Consider the following 24,514-nt stretch of genomic DNA (forward strand, 5'->3'; position numbering starts at 1 on the left):
TGCCAGGGCTGAATTTTAGCCCGTGTCTGGCCAAAGCCATGTACAAGACTTCTGTCTTCTAAAGTGGTACACAAGCTACAAAATGAGTTTACTTACTTTGTGTTATATATATAATGTGCATTTACCTGAACTTTAGAAAATCAAGATATAAGTTGTAACATCGTAGCAATTAAGACTGTGTAAATGTAATGAAAAATTTTCAGCCATTTTTAAAGGAAAAAAATCAATTTACAATAAAATCTTAACAAAAAAAAAAAAAAACATTTCCCTTTGGGCCACTAGATGTCAGTACAACAGAGATATAAATCAAAGGTGTTTCAAGTTTTTAGACTTTATGTTTGACATGTATTTTGGGCAATCCACCTGCATGTGTGCTAAAATTAAAAAAAATCCACAATATCTTTATTTTCTACATTTGTATTGTACAAGGGTAGACACAGTCTTCTCAATAGACATATCAGTGATCTTCAACCTGTGGACATCCTGCTGTTGGTAAAATACAACTCTTAATATGCCCTGAACACTTCAGCTATCAAGGCATGCTAGGAGTTGTAGTCTCACTACAGATCGGAGTCCACTGGTATAGATACAGTAATTGATACTCATAAATTAAAAGTAAAGGGAATGATTTTGATTTACTTTTCTCCTATCAGCTGTAACTTAAATAGGCACTGTCATGAAAAAAAAAAACTTGTAACACATCAGTGAAAAATATAAGAACATAACAAAAAAAAAATTGTTCTATAGATTTCTTGAAAGAATTTATTTTTTTCTCAAACCATTTGATCAAATAGAGTGTACCATCTCACCACGTTAAGGTGCCCTCCAAGGCATGGTCCTACACTAACAATGGCTTCTCTTGGGCTCACACTAAGGGCTTATTCTTACTTTCCCTAATACATGGAACCTACAGACAGGTAAAACACTGTAGTGGACTCCTTTCCCGCCCAGCATCATGTATCAATATGATGCTGGGTAGCAAGGAGAGTGTTTGAATCTTCGTGGTACTGTAATGACACAGTCACACGGATGGGGTAGGATTGAAAGCTCAAGAATATATTTCTTATAAATAAATAATACATGTCTGTAGTTTATTGCAGTGTATCTCAGTAGTCTGCTGAATTGGCCTTACAGTCCATAAGTATCTCTGTGACACTGTAGTGCTCAGGCGGTGTTCTCAGTTCAGTGGGTAAGACATTCTTTCACTTGATATATACTCATGTCAAGGTAAGTGTGTCCAATGTCTTTGGTTGTTTTCCTTTTTTCCTGGTGTCCTTATGTAAGGGTATGAATTATGAGGTGGATATAGTTTGTCGTTCAGCAATCCATGATCTAAAAAGACACATAGAAAACTATTGTGAAGGAAAAATGTAGACAAGAGGCCTAACCCAAATAAAAATGTCCATAATGACTGTAAAATTAGAAAGACAGCGTCCACAAACACATGCATGCTGTTAACTAGGGATGGACCGAAACTGACGAGGTTCGGGTTCGTATGAACCCGAACGCTCGGCATCAGATTTCAGCTGTCTGCAGGCTCCGTGGAGCGGGTGGATACAGCGGGAGGACCGCCTGGAAAACTGGGATACAGCCTATAGCTCTGGCTGTATCCCAGTTTTCCAGGCGGTCCTCCCGCTGTATCCACCCTCTCCACGGAGCGGGCAGACAGCGGGAATCATTACCGAGAGTTCGGGTTCGTACGAACCGGTTCGGACCATCCCTACTGCCAACACATTTACAATTCAACATCATTTGGATTACCCTAATTTAAGGGGTATTCTGATCAAACATAACTTTTCATATATTGCTGCCCATGGTTAGCCTAACAATTCATTCCATATTTATTATTATATATTCAGTCTCCTTCCCCCAGTTCTAAGCTGCTACTTTCCCCTAAAGACACAAAAATCTGTGTCAGAGCTTTTCTCTTGTCTCCTCCCTCCCTTCCGAGACAGCTCATGTAAATAAATCCCTGGCCGGCTTTATCTGTTTATTATAAAAGGCTGCTAACACTGTTTATTATTAGAGATGAACGTGTACTACTTGATAGAGTAGGTATTAGATTGAATAGTACACTATTCAAAATACTCGATTTTGATCGAGTATTCGGTCAGAAACTCGAATCCCCTTTCACCTTCCCTGGCGTTTTTTTGTTTGTTTGTTTTTTACCAATAACTATGCAAGGGGGGTGGGGGTACAGGCACTAGGAGCACACAGGCTGTGAAAAAAAAAATCACCTACATTCATTGGCTGGGTAAACCATGTGACCTTTACAGTCATAGAAAAGTGTATTTGAGATTCAGATGAGATTTGGAGCTAGAGAGGGAGACAGTGTGTGGCAGGGACAGTCAGGTATTAGGTCATATTAGGCAGGAGAGACACCCAAAAGCCCTTTTTGGAACTAAAATTATAGAAAAAAACACATTAAGCCAAAGATACACAGATATTAAACCGGCTAGGGCTAGCAGCACAAGCACATGTGTTCAGACAGACAGGCAGCTGGAATGCAGTGTGTGGAATAGGCTGCAATGTATCTCTCAGTATAGGGTATAGGGTGTATACTCCTTGTGTGCAAAGTTTAAAAATCTAAGCATGTTGTCACTGTTCTGGGTGCTGTGGTGCACATTATAAAGTCAAATGCCTGTTGCCTGCTGTAGGGCATTCTTGCATCACATTAGTAAGGGTATACGGCTGTAAGCTCCTTGTGTGCCAAGTTCAAAAATCTAAGCGTGTTGTCACTGTTCTGGGTGCTGTACAGAATTGAAAAGCCTTGTACGGATACAATGCATAAAGCTAGCGCAAGGTGATGAGGACGGGGCACGGGAGGCACAGTGGGGGCACAAGCCACAGGAGTGGAGATGCAATGCGTACTGGTGAGGGCAGCCAGCATTACAGTAATCCAGCATCCCTGGATTCATTCGACAATTAAGCAGGGGCCAGTGTACACCGCTGCTGAGGCCCGAGCAGCGTGAACAGGTGGTAAAGTAGATAGCTTATAATGCTTCCACTCACTTGTCCAGCACCCAAACATCTATCCAGTCCACTCCTTCCTTTCAACCTGCCCAATTTCACCAACAGAGTCATGCTACCCAAGTCCACTCCCAGGAGCTCTTTTCGGGTCCTTTTCCCAAATTGGACTCCATTAAGGTACTTGATGATACTGATAGGTAGTGATAGGTATTGATGATGATGAGACACAGTTGCCATCAGGGGAGGCTGTTGGTATGGGGATTGGGCAGGAGAAGGAGCAGAAGGTGGAAGAGGAGGTGCTGGATGATGAAGTCACCGACCCGACCTGGCCTCAGGTGATGTCCAGCAGGGAAAGCAGTGGAGATGAGGAGGGCTGTGCAGCACCTCAAAAGGCAACTAGACGCAGAGGGCGATCCACTGAGAGAACACAGGGCAGAGGCAGCGGGGCTCCAGCTGTTCCCCGTAGCAGCCATTCATGAAAAACTCCCACATCAAGGACACCTTCTTTGGTGTGGAGATTTTTAAATGTGTGCGCGGATGATAAACTCAGCGCAGTTTGCACATTCTGCAAACCTCAGGCATGCAGTGTCACTGGGCTAAGTGGGAAGGAGCAGCATTGAGGCTCAACTAAAGGGCTATGCTCATAATTTTTTCAAGGGCTCTTTCAAGGGCCTCCATATAACTTTTAAGAGGGCTATGCACCTAATTTTTAGGTGGCTCTTTCAAGGGCCTCAATAGAATTTTTAAGAGGTCTATGCTCATAATTTTTTCGGGGGCTTTTTCAAGGGACTCCATAGAATTTTTAGAGGGCTCATTTCAAGGGCCATCCATACACTTTTTCTGAGGGTTCACCTTAAGGGCCTTAAGCTAATTTTTGAAGGGCTCATCTTAATTGCCATGTATAGAATAGTGGATTTGAGATTCGTTATCAGATGCTACTTGAAGCTAGAGAGGGACAGTGTGTAGCAGAGTTAGTTAGTTAGTTATTAGTTGATTTCAGGCAGGAAAGACCCGCAAAAGCCCTTGTTAGGGCGAAAACTTGTGTGGGCAAAAACTTGTCATTTCAAATTTTAATCAGAATCTTGCTATTTTAATAGGATCTTTGTGTTGTCCATTTCAAACCATTTAATTTGTGGACAAAAACTTGCTGGGGGTGTCCTCTACCTACTTTTCATTTTACAGCTGTTTCAAAGGCAGAAGCCAGCAGCTCGATAAAGGGGCAGTTTTATCGGCTGTTTTTTTAATCTTTGATTTTACATTAACTTGAATTCAATTCAATCTTTCATTTACTTTTTTTTTTTTTTGTAAATTAAATCGAATTGAATAGAAATGTTGGAGGCCTCACCACAAAATCAATTTTTGAAGGAATCACTTCTAGGGCCTACTAATTTTCTTTCTATATCTTTTCAGGTGGAAGAAGTCACTGTTTAGCAGGCAGGATCAATCAGGTCGGTAGAGGAAGTAGTAGTGGGTGGTTTTTCCATCAAATTAAATTTAAATTTGTATTCTCTTTAAGGGTACAAACACACACAGCTTATACGCTGCGTATTTACTGCTGCGATACGCAGCAGATACGCAGCAGATTAGATCTAAAGAACTGAACACAGTATCAAATCTGCTGCGTATCTGCTGTGTATCTGCTGTGTGTGTTTGTACCCTAAAGGATTTAAAGTTTGAACATTCAAATTACAGGGCTTCTTAAGAAGACTGTATTGTTATCAGTTCTCCTGTAACTCCCTTGATTTTTGGAGGGCTCACCTCTTAGACGGGCCTCAATTTCAGTTTTTACATGGTTTCTATGAGAACCACACTACTTTATATGTAGAAAATGACTGATCACATCAAACACACACACACAAGGACAGTTAGCGGTTGGTGCTGTTTGATTTCCCCCTTGCCTATGCCATCTGTAGTTGTCACAGGCAACGTGATTTAAAGGGGTGCATGAAAATGTTTCTTTTGCCTAAAATTTGGCTTTCTGGCCATGATAATGTAGAGGAAAGAAGGTTTCCTGGTGTTTTTTCAACTTTACATAGAGATTATATTGTGTTTGGAGTTTGTTGAGAGGCTGTGATAGTGGCATAATGATGCGACTTTGGCGTGTTAGATGCACCCAGGCATGCTTTCCCTGCTGTCCCAGTTGCATTCCAGAGGTGTTGGCATCATTTCCTGAAGTGTTATGGTGGACTTGGTGACCTCCAAGCAGTCGAATTTTGATTTGATCGAGCATTTTTCTCCCATAGACTTTAATGGGATTCGATATTCGATCGAATAGTCGAGTATCGGGGTCTACTCAACTCAATATTCATTTGAAAATTTGAATATTTCACTACTCAATCATTTCTATTTATTATGAAAGGCTGCTGGCGTAGTTTATTGGGGCGGGGGGCGGGGTCAGTCTGCTGACACTGTTAATAGGGGACAGTCTTCTGGCACAGTTTATTAGGGTATGCTGCTTACACTGTATTTGGAAAGGGCAGCCACTGAGCACTGTTACAAGAGTTACTCATATGGCACTGTAAATAGAGGCACTATTGCCGCCAGCCCAGATTTATCACAGTGTGCAAAATTGAAACTGATGTAAAGAGCCCAAAGGGACCAATCACAGCTCAGCTTTCATTTCAGCAGAGCTAAAAACTGTGCTGTGATTGGTTCCTATGGGCACTTTACACCAGCTTCTATTTTGCACACTTTAAATAGACTGTATATGTGGATAGGGTTTAGCGTGCCTTCACCCACACCGGCTCCGCAGCAGATTTCACACTGCGAATTTGCAGTGAAATCTACTGTGGATCCAGTGTCAGTGCATCCCTGTGAGAACACATACTTGCAGCGGGATTGTGTGTAAGTAAGGTAACCTCCCGCCCCCATGGCAGCCAGAGCATACGTCACCTCCTCCCCGCTCCGGCTTGCTTCAAGGGTTCCAGGAGTCTTCTTATCCCACTCAGCCAATCAGTGCACTGCCCTGCCGCAGCTAATGTTTGGCTGAGCGGGACGTCCTGCCGAGAACCCCCGAAGCAAGCTGGAGCGGGGAGGAGGCGATGTGTGCTCCGGCTACCCGGGGTAACTTACATACACACAGCGGGATGTCAATGCCACTGCGAGTATGTATTCTCATAGTGAGGCACTGACACTGGAGCCACAGCAAATTTCACTGCGAATTCGGATCTGGTGTGTGTGAAGGCACCCTTATACAGACACACCCCTTATGGCTTCATACATACATACCTGGAGCAACAGTATTATTATTCTTTATAATTAGATTACCTGCTGGTATATAGCTGGAGTCTCCTCTCATTATTCTGTGCAAAAGGGACTGAAAATACATTGTGAAGTTGATGCCTTCTGCTTTGGAAGGAATGAGGAAAAACCTGGAAGGGATTTTATACATAGAACAGCTTTTCTCACTGGCAAATCCCAAATTATAGAGGACAGTCTCTGGGTCTGTTTGACATTGGGTGAGGACCTCTGATATACTGGAAAAAACAGAATGACAGTGAGACATTAGGCAATTGTAGAGCATGTCCTGTTAATATCATTACATTAAGTTAAAATGCCCCATAGTGTCACTGATCACAGCACCTGATAGAGGTTATAAGCACTATCACAAGGGTACCTTTCCATTTGCAAGCTTCTACTTGTTAGCTGAACAGTTTGTATTTTTTCATGTATGCATATGAGCAACAAGTGCCTACAGGCTTGGGCCGACCATCTTTTGTAGCTGCAGGTCACAGCCAATTGCCTTAAGCATTTCCATTCCATACAGTACACAACACAGAGGCTATTAAACAAATGAGGGAAGAGGAGGCAAAGCGTGATAGAGGAAGAAAATGCTGGACACCGTGTGGGCACTTGCTGCTCATCTGCATATATATGGAAGTACACAAATGGCTTGGCGCAGATGTAGAAGATGGCAGATGTAAAGGCATGCCTGTGAAGGTGCTTCTAACCTGTACCTGGTTATGGCATTAGTTACACTATGTGAAACCATCTGACAGATTCCTTTAAGTGTAATGCATATATCACAGTTACACAGCAGTTTTAACCCTATGTGAGAAAGAAGTCAGATATAGGGTATTAGTGAAGTCCTGAACACTCATATACTAGGTCATACCTTGAACTGGTTTTAGTGGTAGTGTCAGAGGCCATACTGTTACCCAGGTTCATGATCTTCAGATTTGGGCGATCTAACACCTCACTGTGAACAATAATAACAGCAAATGTAGTGTAACTAAATATTCTTTGTAAATAGAATTTACTAAATGTATATGTACAGTGAAATCTCCTAAGACCACTCTATTGAGAAGACCCCATTTCCTAGATTTAGTTGCCCCTCTATAAGCAGATGGCCTCCTTAAAGGGGTTATCCAGCGCTACAAAAAACATGGCCACTTTCCCCCTACTGTTGTCTCCAGTTTGGGTGGGGTTTTGAAACTCCGTTCCATTGAAGTAAATGGAGCTTAATTGCAAACTGCACCTGAACTGGAGACAACAGTAGGGGGCCATGTTTTTGTAGCGCTAGATAACCCCTTTAACCAATTGAACCCCTTTAAAAAGACCACACATTAGACTTGTTCTCTGAACTATCAGAGTCAGATGATACAAAGTGGATGTAATCCAGTTCATGGGCATTCCTGGAGAGAGGCAGGGAGAAAGCACAGAGACATGGCACGGCAGCCCTAGGCCCCGCCTCTTTGATCCTGCTGTCAACGGATTCAAACTACTTTTTTCAGCAAATAAGGAGACCAAGATTCTTTTAAAACACAGCATGGGCATCATTTATTTATGACTGCACAAATGTTCCAGTGGGTTGGGGTGGGTTACAGGATTCACAGATTGCTTTATACAGTAGTGGTTGAGAAAGAGCATGAGCTAGGGAAAAAATGTGTTACATATACTGTATGGCTTCCTATCACTCAAGTATTCTAAAAAAAAAACAACAACTATACAGTGTATATACAGTAAAAGTGTCTAAGAGATCGAAGCAATAAAGCAATGGGATTACCAGTACATGAATTGTTCTTTACCTTTTTCTGTTCTGAAAGTGATTAGATAAAAAAGTTGCTGAAAGAAAAAAAGTGTCACACAATAAGTATAGAGATGTCCCAAATGACAGCAAAATATATAAAAAAAAAAAAAAAAGAATAAAAGTAAATTACTTCTAAAACCATAGGGACCTTGTGGACAATTAGATCAGTCAGTACAGAGTTCCAGCGTGAAATCCACTGTAATCCAAAATGTGTAAAGGCACCCTTAAGATGGATTTAAAAAAAAAAAAATGCAGCTCCTGTCGGAGTCTGCGGCGCACAGCGTCGGAGAGACGGATGTACCATCCTATATAGCGCTGTATGGCAGTGCTTGATCAGAGCAGGGGTCTAAAAAATGCAAGATCTAGACAGCCATGCAGTTCCCGACAGCAGCGAGCCGTCTCAGCAATTACTAAAGTTTCCACTCAACGGAAGTTGAATGGTAAACAGAAAATTACACATACTGTAAATTTACGCCCGATGTTTCCCCGATCGCTGTGTGTTCACACACAGCGATCGGGGAAGATGGCCTGCTATAATGTATAGCAGGCCATCTATGCTCGTCGGCACGGGGGGTGATTAACCCCTCCCGTGCCGACGATCGCTGCTATAGGCTGATCAATACAGATCAGCCAATAGCAGCTGAAAACAGCTTTCCGGGTCATCGGTGACCCGGTGACCCGGAAAGCACTGGCGATTGGTGCTGTCCGAGACAGCACCAATCGCCATTAGTGTCCGGGGAAAAGATGGCGCCAGTGCCACCCCCACGATCGCCGTGATAGGCCGGCCAGTACCGGCCGGCCCATCACGGCGATAAAAGCGTTAAAAAACAATGTCCCCGGGTTCTGCACCCCTCAGCTAGGTAGCTGAGGGGTGCAGAACAGGTGTGTATAGTGTAGGTGCACTATACTCACCAGATCTGGGCGTCCGGAGCGGCGATCGGATCCCGCGCGTCCTCTTCTCTTCACTTCCGAGTTCGGTCGGGTCCCGTCGGCAATTTCCGGCTCTTCGGGCTTTTCCGTGGCCCCTATCTTCGTCAGTCTTCGTCAGCTTCTCTGTAAAAGCCTCTAGTGGCTGATCAGTGAATATTATTCACTGATCAGTTGCTTTAGGTTAAAAAAAAGTGGGTTTTTTTGTTTTAGTTTTTTTTTCTAATTTTTTTTTTTTTTTACTTTTTATGCGCCCTAACGCCACTGAGTGCTGATCAGCATCGCACGTAGGTGCGCCACTGATCAGCAACTCCTCCTTTTTGGCATAGGGGCGTTTTTCCCCCCTATATCCTACCGCCACTGTCTGCTGATAAGTGCTGCACATAAGTGCGGCATTTATCAGCAACTACTTTCTTGGCGTAGGGATATTTTTTTTCTTACTGTCAAAAAAACGTAAAAAACACTACATTACACCACACTACATGGAATAAAGTTTTACACTACACCAGTACACATTTACATACCCCATATACTAGTCCCCGTATAAAGATGGCCCCAAGGGTGTTTTCGGCGTTGGACGCATACGTTATTATTGCCTCCGACACCGAAACAGCCAGTGAGGATGAATGGGGGGGATCCTTCTTTCCTCCATTCATCCTCATCATCCAGTGACGTGTCTGGGGGTAGCGTAGCGTACGCTGCTCCCCAGACACGTCTTTTCCACCAGTACCGTCCCAATAAGAGATCACGGTATGGCGTGAAATTATCCAAACTCTGTGAGAGTACCTCAGGGTACACTTACAGATTTAGGGTACGTGCACACTGCGGAATGGCGAAGGATAACCCTTTGTGCAGTCCGCAGCTGGCACCCACCGGCGGACTGATGCGGGCGCGCGTCTCCACCCGTGTCATAGACTCCATTCTATGCACGGGCGGATTCCGTTGTCCGTCCAAAGAATAACCACGTTTATTCTTTGGACGGAGGGGGGAATCCACCTGTGCATAGAATGGAGTGTGACACGAGCGGAGACGTGCGCCTGCATCAGTCTGCCGGTGGGTGCCAGCTGCGGAATGCACAAAGGGTTATCCTTCTCCATTCCGCAGTGTGCACGTACCCTTAGAGTGTATGATGGAAGGGACACCCGAATCCAGCCCCCAGATGCCCCCCCCCCCCCAATCCTTGGAGTTAGTGGGAAGATCGTTTGGGAACTGATCTTCCCACTGCTGGATAAAGGTCACCACCTGTACGGGGATAACTTTTATACCAGCACCCCCTCTTCCGGTCCCTCGCTGCTCGAGCTACTGTAGCTTGCGGCACGATCCGAAAATATCAGAAGCAGTAATAAAGCCCTAATATTTAGCAGCCATGGAGAGGACCCAGCGCTTCTAGATATGAAGGACCCCGTATCGCACCAGGACAAAATTTTCCAGGTGACGTCCCGCACACAGGAGAATGGGAGACCCCAGGAGAAGTGCAGAGTGTGGCGTAACAGGGGGATCAGGAAGGACGCCATTTTCCAGTGTGACGCCTGTCCTGATCACCCCGGCCTCTGCATACTGGATTGCTTCAAGGCGTACCACACGTCATTGGGGTTCTACATTTTCTAAATTCTGTCCCTTATTCCTATTTCAGGGGTCACGTTGATCCAGGGATTATTCTGATTGCCATTATGGAGTCAGGAAGGAATTTTTCCCCTGTGATGAGGCTTCTGTCGTCTGCCTCACAAGGGTTTTTTTGCCTTCCTCTGGATCAACACAGGTTGAATTTGATGGACACCTGTCATTTTCAACCTTATAAACTAATAATTGGCCCAATACCCCCAAAATATATTAAAATTGTCCCTTTTCCCCAGCTAAATAGGTATGGCCGCCATTGCCATTAGAGGATGCCATGATGCAATTACAAAGCCTCTGTGCGGCCAGGACAGTAGAAACTCCCCACAAGTTACCCCATTCTGGAAACTACACCCCATAAGGAATCTATTGAGGGGGGCAGCGGGGATATGGCCCCCTGGTAACGGGCACATTTGTGCCGTGAAATTGAAAAAATGTTTTGTTTTTTTTTTTCACGACACATGTTCTACACATGTGCCCATCACCAGTGGGGTCCATATGCTCACTGTACCCCTTGTTAGATTCCTTATGGGGTGTAGTTTCCAGAATGGGGTCACTTGTGGGGTGTTTCTACTGTCCCGGCAGCACAGGAGCTTTGTAATTGCGACATGGCCTCCATCCTCCATTCCAGCCTCTAAATGGCGCTCTGTCCCTTTGGTAGCTTGCCCTGTGCCCATATGGCACATTATGTCCACATATGGGGTATTTTTGTACTCAGGGGAAATTACCCTACACGTTTTGCATTCATTTTCTTTTTTAACCCCTTGTGGAAATGGAAAAAATCAAGGCTAGACCAACATTACTAACCACTAAATCATTGATCTTGTCTTGATTTTTTCATTTTCACAAGGGGTTAAAAGATAAAAAAAAAAAACACAAAATGTGTAGAGCTCAGTAGAGTACGAAAATACCCCACATGTGGACATAAAGCGCCATGCGGGTGCAGGGTAAGCCTCCGAAGGGAAGGAGCGTCATTTGGCTTTTGGAGGCTGGATTTGGCTGGAATGGATTTCGAGGGCCTTGTTGCATTTAAAAGGCCCCTGTGTTGCCAAGACAGTTGAAACCCCCACAAGTGACCCCACTTTGGAAACTACACCCCTCAGGGAATGTAACAAGGGGTGTAGTGAGCATATGGACCCCACTGGTGACGGGTACAAATGTGGAACAATGTGGCATGAAAATTAAATATTACATTTTTTACACTATAATGTAGGTCTAGCCTTGAATTTTTCATTTTCACAAGGGGTTAAAAGAGAAAAAAAGCCACAAAATGTGTAGAACAATTTCCCCCGAGTCCGTAAATACCCCACATGTGGACATAAAGCACCATGTGGGTGCAGAGAATGCCTCCGAAGGGAAGGAGCGCCATTTGGATTTTGGAGGTTGGATTTGGCCAGAATGGATGATGAACGCCATGTCGCATTTACAGAGCCCTTGTGCTGCCAAAACACTGGAAACCCCCACAGGTGACCTTATTCTGAAAACTACACCCCTCAAGGAATCTAACAAGGGGTGCAGTGAGGATATTTACCCCTGGATGACGGGCATATATGTGCCGTGAAAGTGAAAAAATGAAAATTTTCACTTTCACGTCACATTTTTCTACATTTGTGCCCGTCACCAGTGGGGTCCATATCCTCACTGCACCCCTTGTTAGATTCCTTGAGGGGTGTAGTTTCCAGAATATGGTCACGTGTGGGGGGTTTCCAGTGTTTTGGCAGCACGTGGGCTCTGTAAATGCAACATGGCCCTTGAAATCCATTCCAGTGAAATCCAGCTTCCAAAAGCCAATTGGCGCTTCTTCCCTTTGGAGGCTTGCCCTGCACCCAAATTGCACTTTATGTCCACATGTTGGGTATTTCCGTACTCGGGAGAAACTGCGCTACACATTTTGTGTTTCTTTTTTCCTTTCATCCCTTTGTGAAAATGAAAAATGAAGGCTAGAACGTTTTAGTGTAAAAATTTTTTTTTTCTTTTTTCACGCTATATTGTTAGGAAAATCTGTGAAGCACCTGTGGAGTTGAGATGCTCACCGCACCCCTTGTTACATTCCATGAGGGGTGTAGTTTTCTAAATGGTGTCCCTTTAGGGGTGTTTTTTACGTTTTGGCACCCCAGAGCCTCTGCCAACCTGAAGTGGTACAGTCAGAAATGACCAAATATTACGGAGCCATTGAAATTCACTAAGCGCTCCTTTGTATCTGAGGCTTGTGGTTGTGTCAAATAGCGCAATAGGGCCACATATGGGGTATTTCTATAAACTGCAGAAACGGGGCAATCAATATTGGGGTGAATTTCTCTGGTAGTAAGTTTATAAATATGAAAAATATTGGATTACAATAAAATCTCTGCACAGAAAATTAAAATTTTCAAATTTCTCACACACTTAGCTTTTATTTCTGTGACTCTCCTAAAGGGTTAAAAAACTTTCTGGATGTGCTTTTGCAGAGTGTGGGGGGGTGCAGTTTCTGAAATGGGGTGCTTTGTGGGGCTTTCTAACATACAGGCCCCTCAAATACACTTTAAACTTGAACAGGTCCCTAAAAATATCTGATTTTGAAATTTTACTGAAAATTTGGAAATTTGCTGCTTATGTTTTAAGCTTTCTATTGTCTAAAAACAATGAAAGATCGTTTAATAAATGCCGCCAACGTAAAGTAGACATGTTGCTAATGCTATTTAATATATAATTAATGTGGATAAAAATAAATAATTTATGTGGTATAACCACTTTCTGTATAAGCAAAAAAGTTTCAAAGTTGGAAAAATGCATTTTTTTCACAATTTTTCACGTTATTTGGGTTTTCTTCATAAAGATTAGTTATAAGTATCGACTCGAATTTACCAGAAATGTAAAGTACAATATGTCACGAGAAAACAATCTCAGGATCAGCCGGATAGGTAAAAGCATCCCGAAGTTATTAATGAATAAAGTGACACTGGTCATATTCATAAAATTTGTCTCTGTCATTAAGGCCATTTCAGGCTCTGTCCTTAAGGGGTTAATCAAGAATATTACTAAATAACATTAGTGTTAAAACAATGTATTAATTAAAAAATTAGACAATGGTCTGTTTCGTTATCAGAATCTGTCATCAGGCCTTTCTACATGGCCTATAGCTGATATTACACAAAGCCCATGAACAAGAGTTGCTCTGTTTCCGGGAGCAGAAGAAGATCCTTTTCTATTGTCTACTTTGTCAGTATGCTCGTCTTTTAGTCTTACCTTCAGCTCCAAGGGTAAAGTCATCATCCAAGCTGTTTCCCTTACAAAATAGCACTTGAAAACGAGAAAAATAATCATTATTTTTTTTGGGTGGGGGAAGCTGAAGCACCGAGAACTAATTCATATGTATATAGGCATAGACGAAACCAGAGATATAAATCATCAGTGATTATAATGGATACAGACAGGGCTTTATTTTACTGACATGTATGATATAGTGAGATAACAAGTGTAGGGCAGAAAGGAAATGCATGTATAGTAATAAATGCATCCAATGTGTGTGCTTAATGACATGATTTTACTGAACTAAAATGATTAATATAAGAGATGCAGTCTGCTGTGGGGCACATACTTGTGGCATGTTTATGGGTATCTTTACTAACTTCATTTTCTAACTTTTAGGGCTTATTCCATGAAGCATGAACAGCATGGATGGGAAAGCCCCTTAGTGGAGTCTTTCCCCATGCAGCATGATGTATTAATATGATGCCGGGAGCAGGGAAAGTGTTTGAATCTTTGCGGCACTGTAATGAAGCAGTTGTGCAGCTGTGTCATTATAGTGCAATAAAAATTTAAATATTTTCCCTGCTCCCGGCATCATATTGATACATCATGCCTTGCAGGGAAAGACTCCACTATAGGACAGTGACAGAAACTTTTCTATACAGCAGTGTGAATGGCTGAATGTAAGTGCAGGCACATTATAGTAGTGTGTATACCTAAGTGAGAGTGCAGGCAGATTATAGCAGAAGTGTGTATAGCTGAGTGTAAGTGCAGGCAAATTATAGCAGCAGTGTGTATAACTGAGTATGAGTGGGCACATTATAGCAGGAATGGAGATGATGGCAAACACAAGGGCTGACAGAGACTGCATAGAGCAAGATAGAATGAGCAGGGCAGATGTAGGCACAGTATAGCAGCCCTCTCTTTCCAGAGAGAGAGGGGTTACAGCTATTAAGAGATTACCGCCACAGTCCACCCAGTACAGGGAGCTCTTAAACCAAAGCAATGCTCTTAAACCAAGTTACAATTTTGAAAAACTGGGCGCTCTTTTTGCAAAACGCTCTCAGTACAAGTTACTCTTAAATCGAGGTACCACTATATATATATATATATATATATATATATATATATATATATATATATATATATAAAATTTTAATTATTATTATTATTTTCCCCAGAACATAAAAACATTTATTTAATTAAAGGGGTACTCCCCCCAAGAGCTAAACAAATAAATGCTCCCAAACCTAGCTGGTCTTACTCACCAAGTCCCTCTGAGTATTTTGAGCCGTCTCCCATCTTTCTAGCTGCTGCCGTTCCTGAGTTACAAGTTTTTCTAAAAGCCGATCTATATCCAAGATAGGAAACTACATTTCCCATCATGCAATGCTTATACCTGATGATGGTGAAGTAGCAGAGCTGAGACAATGAAGGAGATGATGACAGTGTAGCAGAGCTGAGATGGCGGTGTCGGTGTAGCAGAGCTGAGTTGGAAGTGACGTTGTAGCAGAGCTGAGTTGGGGGTGACATTGTAGCAGAGATGAGTTGGGGATGACAATGTAGCAGAGCTGAGTTGGGGATGACGGTGTAGCAGAGCTGAGTTGGGGGCGACGGCGTAGCAGAGCTGAGTTGGGGGTGACATTGTAGTAGAGATGAGTTGGGGGTGACATTGTAGCAGAGCTGAGTTGGGGATGACAATGTAGCAGAGCTGAGTTGGGGATGACGGTGTAGCAGAGCTGAGTTGGCGGTGACGATGTAGCAGAGCTGAGTTGGAGGGACGGTGTAGCAGAGCTGAGTTGGGGGGGACGGTGTAGCAGAGCTGAGTTGGGGGGGACAGTGTAGCAGAGCCGCGGACGATTGGGGGGGCGGAGCTTGCTGCGGGCGATGGGGGGCGGAGCTTGCTGCGGGCGATCGCGGGGACGGAGCTTGCCGTGGGCGATCGCGGGGCAGGGGCGGAGCTTGCCGCGGGCGATCGCGGGGGCGGAGCTTGCCACGGGGGGGGGGGTCGCCGCGGGTGAGTGCAGCGGCTATGCCTCGGGTGAGTGAGGGATGCCACGGGTGATGGGGGGGGGCGGCTGGTTGTGGGCCGGGGGGCTGTGTGCTGCGGGTGAGTGCTGCCGGGAGGCTCTGGACACAGGGGGTGAGCTCTGGGCTGGGGGTGACCAGGTGGCTGCTGTTAGAGAGGGATGCAGTCACAGCTGCGCTCATCACTGTCTCCCTCTGTAACAGCAGCCACCCCATTAGTGTTCTCAGTCACTTCACTGTGCTGGGACTGAGCACACCTGATGCCGACACGGAGGGTGGGGGCCAGGAGCAGGGAGTGTGTCGGTGTGGACTGAGGTCTGATGATTCTATGCAATCCGTGGAGGTGAATGCAGCTGGATAACAGCAATACTGTGCAGAATCCATAATAACTTTATATTGGAAAGATGGAAAGCTACGGGTGGGCTGCGTATTAATGCAAAAATAATTTTGGGGGGAATACCCCTTTAATTTGTTTATTTTATTCTTTATTTAGTTTATTCTTTATTTAGCTCAGATTAACTTGTTTGGTTGTCATTTGCAAGCATACTATATTTTGCATCATTCATACAGACCCAACTCACAAGCAAACTTTGTTTAGGTTTTGTCTTTTCAACAGAAACGTTTTGACAAGTGGTTATCTATAAATAACTTCAGTTACAAGAAGCAGTGAGGATTTCCTGTTTTGAGTTATCTTTATCTGTTGTCATCAAAGTGATGTTACGTAAGAACCAGGCAAGTATAAAAACTATAAACTGACATTAAAATGTGTTGTTTATTTATTGGATACAAAAGGAAAAAAAATCCAGTCCTGAGAATGAAGGGGGTACAGGTAGGTATAGGGCAAAGCTGTGCAGGGAAAGACTGTGAAAGGGCTCAGTGCTAAACTAGTGTTCTGTCTTCAGTCTCAGGATCAGTGGGGATCTCGGCAGTCATACAACTGTAGTAGTCATCAACAAGATTGGTGGTGTGCTACTATGTTCCAAGTGAATATGCAGACTTTCAAAGGCTAGATTCCCTGTAGGTACTGTATGCAACGCCTCATACTTGACAATCATTAGACCTGGTACGAGAACACCCAGCCTAAGTGTTAGATGTATTTGAGCAGTATGTTCCAATATTTATAGTTTTTTTGTGTATCTTTGTTGGCATTGAATGCCGAGAAAACTAAACATTTCTTGGATAGGCTACTGGATAGGATTAACCAGCATTTCTTTTTAATGCTTTTTTTGGGTGCAATATCAGAAACATAATGCTCTGACCGCTATGAGGATATATAAAAAAATGTTGTAAGAAATCGGTGTAGATAAACAATAATGTTCAGGAGAGGCTATACACTTTATGGTTAAATATTCTGTAAGGGTATATTCACACGGGCGGGCTCGCAGCGAGATTCTCGCTGCGAGCCTGGCAGGTCCTGTCAGTTCCCATACACTACATACTTGCTGCGGTCTAAATAACCGCAGCGAGTATGTAATTATACCGCCCTCAACCCCTTCTGCTCCCGCCCGGCTCCCCCGCTGTAAGCATACATTACCTGTCCTTGCTGCACGGGTCCGGCGTCCTGCTCTCCTGTCCGGCCAATTAGTGTGTCGCCCAGCCGCAGCCACTGATTGGCCGGGCGGGAGAGCAGGACGCCGGACCCGTGCAGCGAGGACAGGTAAAGTATATACACAGCGGGGGAGCCGGGCGGGAGCAGAAGGGGTTAAGGGCGGTATAATTACATACTCGCTGCGGTCGTTTAGACCGCAGCAAGTATGTAGTGTATGGGAACTGCCAGGACCTGCCGGGCTCGCAGCGAGAATCTCGCTGCGAGCCCGCCCGTGTGAATATACCCTAAGGAGGTTAAAACTGAAAGTCAACAAACTGCAGAAACCCCCTGGGTAAGCTTAGTCTAATGTAAAACCGAGAAATGTTATGGGTGTTGTTAACCAAGGTATTTGTTGGTGTTGAGAGAATTTGTCAAAATGTTCCAAGTTTGTCAACATTGTCTGAACCCAAACGCTCGGTGTTTGATTCTTCCCAGCTGTAGAAGTTGGAATGCCACCCAAGGGCTGCCAGGAAAACACAGATGCAGTCTATAGGCTGTATTCATGTTTTCCAAGACTTACTAGGGTGGTGTCCAACAAAGTTTACCAGCACAGTGGCAGGGAGGTTCACTCCTGGTCACCATGAGGCCATTAGGTAGCTAGCCAGGACTTGCATGTGAAGCCTTTATTAAGACTGTGACTGTCTGGTGAGGCTGAGACCATGTGACCAAGTCCCTTTGCCTACTTTAAACTGCATGGAATCCCAGCTAGAAATGATTGTGTAGTGCCATAGTGTGAGCAGCGTGGAAAAAACATCAGCATACCTGGTCTGTGTGATGGCCTAGCAGTGGTGCATTGGTGTGAGAGAGATGTCTACTGGAGCAACAGAGATAAGTGGACAACCAACAGCATAGAAATGGACAACATTAACAAAGAGAGAGAAAGCTATGGCGGAAGAGACCCATGAGACTTCTGTTGTGGTAGTGAAAAGTGTGCCATGGAGATCCCATCACTAAATAGAAGTAAAGAGGTAGTCACAATGAAGATGGTCGCCTGAGGGACATTTACGGTTAGATAGTTTAAATTTAGACCGAGAAACTAGTACTGATTCTGAGATATCGAACATTTGGCAGTGACTGCGTACAACCAAGGGAATACCAAAGTCTTCATTGTTGTTACCACAATTGATAGTCAGCTGCCAAGCATAGGAAACATACAGTATATATAGATACTGTATATATTATACCCCCAGATATATAACTTACTAATACAGCCCAAGAAAAAACTAAATTTGGCACTCACCAGTCCATGTAAGACAGCTTTATTGACGCAGACATTCAAAAAAAAAAATGCAGGTTTGTGGATGGATGTCTGATGACACGTCAAAAGTTACTGCATATCACAGTAATGCTTTAAGGATGTTCTGCTGGTAATGTCACCCAGGGGCGAGCATGATGGTTAAATACAGGCCCGAGGATCTTCAGTCATTAGTGCCCATAAAGTGAACTGGTTCTACCAGAATGGCAAGCCAGAACCTCAGTAGCCCTTTATTGCTGCCTGGCCAGGTGCTATAGTTTAGACAGTTCGGGAATGAGACTTGTACAAATAAACATATTTCATTTAACAGATTTACCTTTAGGATTAACATCTTCACATGAGTCTTCAGAACTTAAACTGCAAAACATGGAAAAGCATTGGTGAGGCTATGTTCACACAACGTCAAAAATGGAGAAAAAACGTCCGATTTCGCTGTTTAAAAAAAGTCTGTTTTTGCAGCAATTTAACTGACTTCAATGCAATTGCATTGAAGTCAATGGGAAGACGGACGTCCTATGCACACAATGCATTGAAAAACGGACGTTTTTGCTGCGGACGACAAAATAATGAACATGAACATTATTTTCGGACTTTTTTTGCAAATAGCGGACGTTTTTTTATTAGTTGTTCACACACAGTTCTTCTTTTGTCACTGTTCTTTCTCCGTTTTTACTATTAAATTCAATGGATTTTTCAGTTAAGCCACAACCAAAGGCCAATTAGTAACCCCACACTAAAATAATGTGCAAACACCAGTCATTGCACTTAGGGGATGCCAGGCTTCGAAAAACGTCCAAAATTTTATACTCAAAATAATGGACGTCATTTTAAACGGAGCTGAAAAAAACGTTGTGTGAACATAGCCTTACAGTGTTTGTAACAAAATATGACTTCAAATGTCATTTGTAACAATATTCTGAGTCACAGCTTTGATATTGATAATGCTTTGAAGAATTTACTAAGATGAGCAATAAAATTGAAACCACCTAACATGGTCCAAGTCTCTTTCTTACCACCAAAACAGATTTATCTCAATCACACATGGACTCATGTTTATTTGGGATGAGATCTGCGCAATTGAGTCAACACTTGAAATTTTAGTAATTTTTCCCTAACTGTTCCTAAACATTTTTTTTGCAGTGTGGTAGAATACATTATACTGCTGAAAGAGTACACAACCATTACAGTATACAATACTGTGGCCATGAAGCAGTGTCAGCTAAAAGAAAAGTTAAAGCTGCTTGTTTTCCCAAGTAATACTCTATCAGGCAACTGTACCTAGAGGACACCTACAGTAGCTAAAGGCCCTATTACCAGAAACGATTATCGGCTGTATTATTAACTATGAGCACCCGCACAGCTCCCAGCGGTCTACTCCCCCCCCCCCCCCCCCCCCCAATTTACTTGCTCCCTGTCTGGGCATGTATTAGCCCTGACAGCGAGCAGGGAATGAGGAGCAAGCGAGCGCTGACCTGACAAGTCGGCGCTCACTTGCTCCCACAGATCACCCTGTGTAATTGGGGCTTCACAAAGGGGGGCACAAAGTGTTGTTAGGCTATGGTTACACACAGTATTTTTGCTCAGTATTTCGGTCAGTATTTTGCAACTAAAACCAGGAGTGGATTGAAAACACAGGAAGGCTCTGTTCACACATTGTTGAAATTGAGTTGATGGCCGTCATTTAATGAAGAATAATTGCCATTATTTTAAAACAACCATCATTATTTGCCATTAAATGACCACCATCCACTAAATTTCAACAGTGTGTGAACATAGCCTTTCTGTGTTTTCAATCCCCTCCTGGTTTTAGTTGCAAAATACTGAGCAAAATACTGAGCAAAAGTACTGTGTGTGAACATAGCCATATACATATTTAACAATGTATTTACCTAGAATATTTTTGCAAACAGATAAAATATAGGGCAACATGTTCCGCAAAAAAAAAACCTTGGCAGATGATTTGTCTGTTCTTGTCAGTTCTCAGCAGGGCTCATGTACCAGTGAAAGTAGTGAATTTCTGTTAATATTCATGAACAACAAAAATCACTTCCACATACAACAACTGCACACTATGTAGAAGGTGTAATGTTTTGTAGATTTTGCATTAATCTGTTAAATATTGTTACCCTACACGTTTAGTCAGACAAGGTAATAGGATGTTGAAAATCTGCAAGGGCCAAGATTTACAGTATATGAGGATTTACTATGAGATTGGGAATTATTCACATGTCACAATTAGAGGATACTGACTGGGCTGACAGTAATTATTTTCTTCCAAGAGATATGTCATGAATTTTTCTCAATGTCCAATATGAATTAAAGTAGTTGTCCAGCCCCATACTCCCAAATTTTTAGGCAGGCCTAAGAAAACCTAGCAGCAGGTTAAACAAATCTAACCTGTTATAAACTTATAGAGCAGGGGCACTGACTACCAATATACATTTATATTAGACCCCTACGCTGCACCACTATTATTATGCTAAAGAGGGTGCACTGGGAGCAGTACTACAGCCCTCAGTGCTTCAATCCGGATGCTGCCTATTCAAGAGTATTTTTAACTGAATGTCGATGCACAGCAAGTGATGTATACTCATAAGGAGGCAATGGCCAGGTGCACCAAGGGTTATGGTGCAACTGGACAAGTAAATGTTTACTGTCTGACAAGGCAGCATAAATACCTGACAGGTTATATTTAAAGGGGTATACCTATCTGGGACACCTATAGCATATCCACAGAATATGCCATAAGTACCCTCTACATGTAGGTCCCACCTCAGGGACCTACACCTATATCTATCTTCGCGTCAAGAGGTCCCTGGCCTTTCTCACTCTGCTGCTGCTGTTCTCCCAGAGCTGTTCCCATTGTGTTTGTCTGAGGCGGCAACCCTTTCCTCTACCACAATCAGCGGCCTAGTGGTATTCCACCTCACTCACTATTTGGCTGAGTGGACAGTGCACAAGTTTAGGACCTCAAATTCCATCTAACATAGCCTATAGGAATTTTGATAACGTCCTTTATTTGAAACACTTAGAACATACTGTACATATTGGCATTCAGCTAATGCAAAACAGCTCAGCTTTCATAGACTAGTACATTTCTGCAGATTTACAGATAACTACAGTTTGTCTTGCTAAAACCCTGCAACATTAAAATTTAAGTGAAAAATGGGTAATCTGCTGATCTGTTGCATGGTGCTGTGATTGTTGGTCACACGGCAGGCACGCCTTGGCTAAATGGTGTCCAAAAATGAAAATAGTCATAACTATTATAAAGACTGGTGCTGCACCATGCTCACCCACCAGCAGTCCTGCAGCCAGGTTTGTATTTTCTCCTTGGCACAACTCTCTGAAAGGAAGAGAAAAGGGAAGAAAATCTTGTATTTGTGTTGTATTCAATATCATTTACTGTTTTACTTCACATTATTATTTATATAACAGAAAGAGATGGATAAAAAATATTACAAAGAAAAGGCCAAAGCATCATTTGATATTAAACTGGGCCTTGTGCTAGTCGTACTAATCCAAAATTACACAGAAAAAGAATAGATTATCTACACATGATGCCTATTAAGTATGATGTATGTATAAAACAGAAGCAATTAAATGAAGATTTTAGCAGCAGGGAAGGAGTAAGTCTTATGCTTTTATACTCACCTTCCACAAAAGCTTCATCCATATCTTGGAAAGTCAATTCTGACATGGACATTATTAGCGCTAATGAGTCTTCTACTTCGACTATGTTGTTTGCATGACGTGACCGTGACCATGCCAATGGTCTGTGGGGTGATATAATGCCCGTCATTGCTGAAAATTTTGTGGATTGTAGGAATTATGAAATCTGAAAAATTAAAACTTGTTGTAAGGTAAAACAATGACTATCTTTATATTTGCATGCATTTGGAAAGTCTTTAGACCTTTTGAATTTTTCATGTTGTGCTAAGATAAAATAAAGAAAATCCAATCTCCCCCAATCTGCAATCAATACCACATAATGAGAATGCATATTCATAAAAAAGAAATCAGAGACAGGATTGTGTGGAGGAACAGATCTGCAGAAGGGTACAACAAATTTCTGCTGCACTAAAAGTTCCCAAGAACACAATGGCCTCCATAATTCTTGAATAGAAGAGGCCTGAAAAAGCCAGGACCCTTCCAAAAGCTGGCCACCTCACCAAACTACAGTAGGTAATTGGGAGTGAAGGGCTGCCTGAGGTTTGCAAAAAAATAAGCAATATTCTTTCATCTAGTGATACCAAGCATGAACTTTTTGGCCTCAATTTTGTGCATCGTATCTGGTGGAAAGCAGACACTGCTTATCACCTGGACAACACCATCCCTACAGTGAAGCATGGTGGTGGTGGCAGCATCATGCTGTGGGGTGTCTTTTTGTAGCCGGGACAGGGAGACTGGTCAGGGTTGAAATAAAGCTTAGGAACAAAGTACAAAGATATTCTTAAAGGGGTAGTGCATCGCTAAACAATTATTAACTAAATAACACACATTACAAAGTTATACAACTTTGTAATGTATGTTATGTTAGTGAATCGCCCCCCTTCCCAGGTATGTATAGAACACTACACTTCCGGGTCTGGTGTGGGTGCCGGGAAACAGGGGGAAGGGGGCGATTCACTAACATAACATACATTACAAAGTTGTGACATTCTCCCTAAGTCGTGACATCATTACAACTCGGGTGAAAATGCCTTCCAGTCATGCTGCTCATCATGGGCATGGGGAGAGGTAAACAAAGGTTGCTTGTTAATTTTTCCTCTGCCGCCTGTCAAATACTCAGTAAGTACTGAGTGTGATGTCTGAATATTTATGTCATGGAAATAATTTAGGTTTTACATTTGAATAAATTAGCAATTGAAAGAATTAGCAAAATCTGTTTTCACTTTGTCATTATGGGGTACTGAGCGCAGAATGATGAGTAAAGACTTTCCAAATGCATTGTGTATCTATATATATATTTTTATCCATGCAAAAATAAAAAAAAAATACATCTATAGCACTGTGATCCATTGACTAATATGTGGTAGAATTAAATTATCAGCCAACTTTAGCAGTGTAATAAGTTTGATTTAAGCAAATGTACGATCAGGTTAAAACAAAGGACCGCAGCACCGGCTTCCCTGCGCTGGTGCTGGTCTATTACCAAGCAACGACCCAGGCTGAAGCACTGATGGTGTCAGGCCCGCCCCCAGTGGGTTTAAACCCCTGCCTCTCTATGATGCGGCTCCATTGATTCGAATGTAACAGTGCCACAGAGGGGAGGGAGTTTCCTCCCACTGGGGATGGGCCGCCCCGCCTCCAGTTCTTAAGCCTGGGCTGGTGCTCGATAATAAACCTGCAACGTGCGCAGGAACCAAGCCGCAGTTAAAAAAAGGACCGCGGCACTGGCTTCGCCGCTCTAGCTCCGTTCTATTCATATGCAACGCTTAAAGGGAATGCACCATCAGGCTTGGGCTGAAGCCCTGGAGGCGGGCTGACCCACCCACCCCCAGTGGGAGGAAGCCCCTGACCCTCTATGATACAGCTCGATTGATTCTAATGGAGCAGTGTCATAGAGGGGCAGGGGTTTCCTCCCACTGGGGGTGGGTAAGCCCGCCTCCAGTGCTTCAACCCAGGCCTGATGGTACATTCCCTTTAAAGCAAATGTTCATGATAGTACATTCCCTTTAAGGGAATGTTCACATGTAGCATATTATTGGCGGAATATATGCAGCAGATTTTATACTATGTTTAATTACACTATTAGGCTATGTTCACACTACGTAAAACTATGGCCGTAGTTCTCGCCGCAGAACTACGGCCGTAGTTTTGCGGGGTGGAACATAGTCTTATTATCAATGGGATCCCGGCCAGAGCGTACACA

General features: G+C 43.2%; 1 protein-coding gene across 2 annotated transcripts in view; it reads right to left on the reverse strand.

Moving 5' to 3' along the window:
* Window positions 1-313: 313 nt before the first annotated feature.
* The window catches only part of TESPA1 (thymocyte expressed, positive selection associated 1), a 40,306-nt gene continuing 16,105 nt past the window's right edge, over window positions 314-24,514 (reverse strand). For both annotated transcript variants that reach the window (XM_069972219.1, XM_069972218.1), the window contains exons 2-9: window positions 22,294-22,477; window positions 21,940-21,985; window positions 18,956-18,996; window positions 13,766-13,819; window positions 7,998-8,034; window positions 7,085-7,168; window positions 6,238-6,446; window positions 314-1,332 (exon numbers count right to left, since the gene is read on the reverse strand). In XM_069972219.1, coding sequence (XP_069828320.1) covers window positions 1,223-1,332; window positions 6,238-6,446; window positions 7,085-7,168; window positions 7,998-8,034; window positions 13,766-13,819; window positions 18,956-18,996; window positions 21,940-21,985; window positions 22,294-22,441 — 729 coding nt within the window. In that variant the 5' untranslated portion in view covers window positions 22,442-22,477 and the 3' untranslated portion in view covers window positions 314-1,222. The remainder of the gene's footprint in view (window positions 1,333-6,237; window positions 6,447-7,084; window positions 7,169-7,997; window positions 8,035-13,765; window positions 13,820-18,955; window positions 18,997-21,939; window positions 21,986-22,293; window positions 22,478-24,514) is intronic.

Source organism: Dendropsophus ebraccatus, chromosome 5, assembly GCF_027789765.1.
Source record: "Dendropsophus ebraccatus isolate aDenEbr1 chromosome 5, aDenEbr1.pat, whole genome shotgun sequence".
NCBI classification, from domain to species: Eukaryota; Metazoa; Chordata; class Amphibia; order Anura; family Hylidae; genus Dendropsophus; species Dendropsophus ebraccatus.